This window comes from Arachis hypogaea, chromosome 13, assembly GCF_003086295.3.
Source record: "Arachis hypogaea cultivar Tifrunner chromosome 13, arahy.Tifrunner.gnm2.J5K5, whole genome shotgun sequence".
Taxonomy (NCBI): Eukaryota; Viridiplantae; Streptophyta; class Magnoliopsida; order Fabales; family Fabaceae; genus Arachis; species Arachis hypogaea.
Genome location: NC_092048.1, coordinates 143,566,776 through 143,570,300, shown reverse-complemented (window position 1 = coordinate 143,570,300; position 3,525 = coordinate 143,566,776). Strand labels below are relative to the sequence as shown.

Genomic DNA, 3,525 nt, shown 5'->3' with positions numbered 1-3,525 from the left:
CTTAGAATCATAATAGATTATTATTGTATATTATTTTGGATTTCTGGTAGATTAGTCATTTAATCCTAGTTGATGAGGAATGTAGGATGGCTTCATCAAATACACCATCAGAAGCACCAACTTTTCAAGAACAAGGATCAACTTCTGATACAACAAATGGAACCCAAAAACATACCAATAGAGAAAAAACTGATCCTGGATGGGGCCATTGTAAATAAGTTGTGGATAAAGGAAAAACTGATCTGTTATGTATTTATTGCGAAAAGCTTATTAGTGGTGGAGAAATTAACCGAGTTAAGCATCATTTGGCTAGAAAAGGTGGAGATATTGAGGCATGTCAAAAGGTGTCAGCTGTAGTGAGATACCAATTCAATCAAAACATTGAAGATATTCGAACCAAGAAAAAAAAACTCAAGAAAAATATACAAAGAGTTATAATGCTTGTGATGAAGTTGAAATAGAATTTGATGAGATTGAACATAATGAGATGTGACAACAACAAAAATCAAAGCTTCCAGCACCTAGCTCTAGAAAAAAAAAATAACTCAAGGAATTACAATCTTTTTTTCCATCAACAGCAACACCTGTAAGCTCAACCAACTATCAAAAGTGTTCTCCAAAGCAAAGAAATTGTGGAGAAGTGTGATATTGCTATTGCAAGATGGATGATGGATGCCTCTGTGCCATTTAATGCGGTTAATTTAGCTTATTATCAGCCAATGATCGATGCTATTGCAAACATGGGTGCAAGGTATAAAGGGCCAAATTATGGAAGAGTTCGTAGATATTTGTTGAGTAAATTGGTTGAAGATGTAAAGAAAATGATTGAAGATTATCATGAGATTTGGAAACAAACTGGATGTACTATCATGGCCGATGGATGGACTGATCGTTATAGGCGTACTTTAATTAATTGGAAAAGTATAGGTAAACAATGAAAATATTAAACAATGTAAACAATGGATGTATCAGATGTTTATTTCACTAACTATGCGGATGGTTATTCTAATATTAAGATTTAGGTGGGTAATTTGGAAGTGTAGTGTGTTTTTATTTGATTGGTGGTTGTTCATGTTGTTCAAAAAAGTCATTGACCTAGCATAACCCTAATTAATTTCTTGGTTTATTGCCCTAAAGGAACTATTTTTCTAAAATCAGTTGATGTTTCTCATGTCTCGAAAACTGATGATGCTTTGTTTAAATTACTTAGGGATGTTGTATTATTTGTTGGTTCTGAGAATGTTGTACATGTAATGACAGATAATGCTGCAAATTATGTTGCTACTAGAAGATTGTTGGAATCGGAGTTTCCTAGATTGTATTGGTCTTCTTGTGAAGCACATTGTGTTAATTTGATGTTTCAGGATATTAAAAAGTTAGAGGAAGTGAGTGAAACTGTGTCACAAGTTTCAATGATTACGAAGTATATCTATAATTATTTCCATCCTTTGTACTTGATGATAAAGTTCACAGGCGAACAAGAAATACTTCGTCCAGCTCCAACTCGGTTTGCCTTTAATTTCATTGTTTTACAAAGTATTTTAGCTTAAAAGGATGCATTAAGAATTATGGTGATATCTAGAGAATGGACAAGCTCAGCTTACTCTAAAGAAGCCAAAGCTAAAAAGTTTGTGAATCAAGTCTTAGATTCTAAATTTTATAATCAATGCACTGATATTATTAAGCTTATTGAGCCACTTGTTCGTGTATTGTGTATTGTGGATAGTAAAGATAGAGCCGCAATAGGTTTCCTTTATCAAGCTATTTATAAAGCTAGGGAAGAGATGGTGAAGAGGTTTCAAAAAATAAAGAGGGTTGTTGATCCTTATTTGAAGATTTTAGATACACATTGGGATTCACATCTTCGAAAAAACCTTCATGCTGTTGGTTATTGGTTAAATCCAGTTTTTCGATTTAATGCTAGAGAATTTGAAAAGCACAAGCAAACAACTTCTGGTCTATTAGATGTCATTGAGAGATATACTTACAGTGATGCAGATTTGAATTCTAAATTGACAAGTTAGATGAGAATCTTTAAGAATGCTGAACAAGACTTTGGAAGACAGTCTACAATACATGAGCGAAGCACAGTGATGCCTGGTAAATTTCGTATTAAAATTAGTCTTTTATGATTATGATATGTTTATGATTTGATTTTTATGATTGTATATATTATTTTCTTTTTATGTTAAGATCAATAGTGGGAATTTTATGGATGTGGATTACCAAACTTGCAAAAGTTAGTGATTCGTGTTTTGAGTCAAACTTGTAGTTCTTTAGGTTGTGAGTGTAACTGGAGTATTTTTGAACACATTCACTCAAAAAAAAAATGAATCGATTAGAGCATAAAAAACTTAATGATCTTGTTTATGTTCTTTACAACTTAAGGCTACAACAAAGGTACTTTTTTATTATTCTTTCTTGAAGTCATTATTTTAAATTTTTAGTCATAATAAGAATAATCAAGTTAATTGATAATATAGAAATCAAATGAGAAAGCAAAGTTATGATCCAATTTGTCTTGATGCATTTTTGGATCATTCAGAATGGATTATGGAAGATTCACCACTATTTTTAACTTCTAAAGAAGTTGATGCTTTACAGAATGATCTTGCAAATATGTCTCTTCAATCAGCTTTAGATGATTTAGGTATGTTTTTGTTAATGATGATTTTGTAATGCTTTAACAAAATGTTTTGCCTTATTATTGATTATGATTTGTGAAACATTATTGAAATGCTAGATCAATTGAATCTGAAAGATGATCGAGATGATGATGAAGCTAATAATAATTTTGTGGAAAATACAAATCAGAATGAAACCAATCAGGATGTAGCTCCAGATTTGTCAGATGAAGAAAGATATCCAGACTTTGAAATTACTCCGTGGATATAATCCATGGATTGTTATTTTTATTGTGTTAAATTGAGATACTAATGTAATAGTACTAACAAATTTTATGTTTATTTTTGTATTACTTATTTTTAGAATTTGAGACTTAATGTTTATTAAAATATTATTGAAGATATGTATTTTAAATTTTAATTTTTATGTTTTTGGCTATTTTATATGCTTTACTTATGTGGGACTAGGTTAACTGGTTGAACCAGTTATCTATCAGTTGAACCAGTGACCCAGTAGCCTGACCGATTCGATCATCGGTTCGGTTCTGACAACTATAAATGGGTATGCTAGCATATACTATATTTCTATATGTTCTATGAAAATCTATTTTTCTTGAACTTTCTCCTTAACAACTAAGAACTTGATGTCTATATGTTTCGATTTTGTCAAGCTCTTATTGTTGTTGGAGTATAATATTGTTGACTTATTGTCACAAAATATCTTCAATAGCCTTTTAATGTCATCTACTATATGAAGTTTAGTGACAAAGTTTTTACAACCATATGCTATGTTAGGATGCCTCAAAGAAAGCAACATACCCTGCCTCTATTGTTGAGGAAGCTACAAAAGTCAGTTTATTAGACTTTCATGCAATAGCTTCTCCAGCCAACATGAAGACAC

General features: G+C 31.3%; 1 protein-coding gene across 1 annotated transcript; it reads left to right on the top strand.

Moving 5' to 3' along the window:
* The first annotated feature begins 668 nt into the window (after window positions 1–668).
* Window positions 669–2,895, top strand: LOC140177791 (uncharacterized). The gene is made up of 5 exons (XM_072210961.1): window positions 669–900; window positions 1,261–1,423; window positions 1,583–2,019; window positions 2,546–2,650; window positions 2,744–2,895. Exons 1-5 carry the CDS (start codon window positions 669–671, stop codon window positions 2,893–2,895), a joined length of 1,089 nt encoding a protein of 362 aa, XP_072067062.1.
* Window positions 2,896–3,525: the final 630 nt, after the last annotated feature.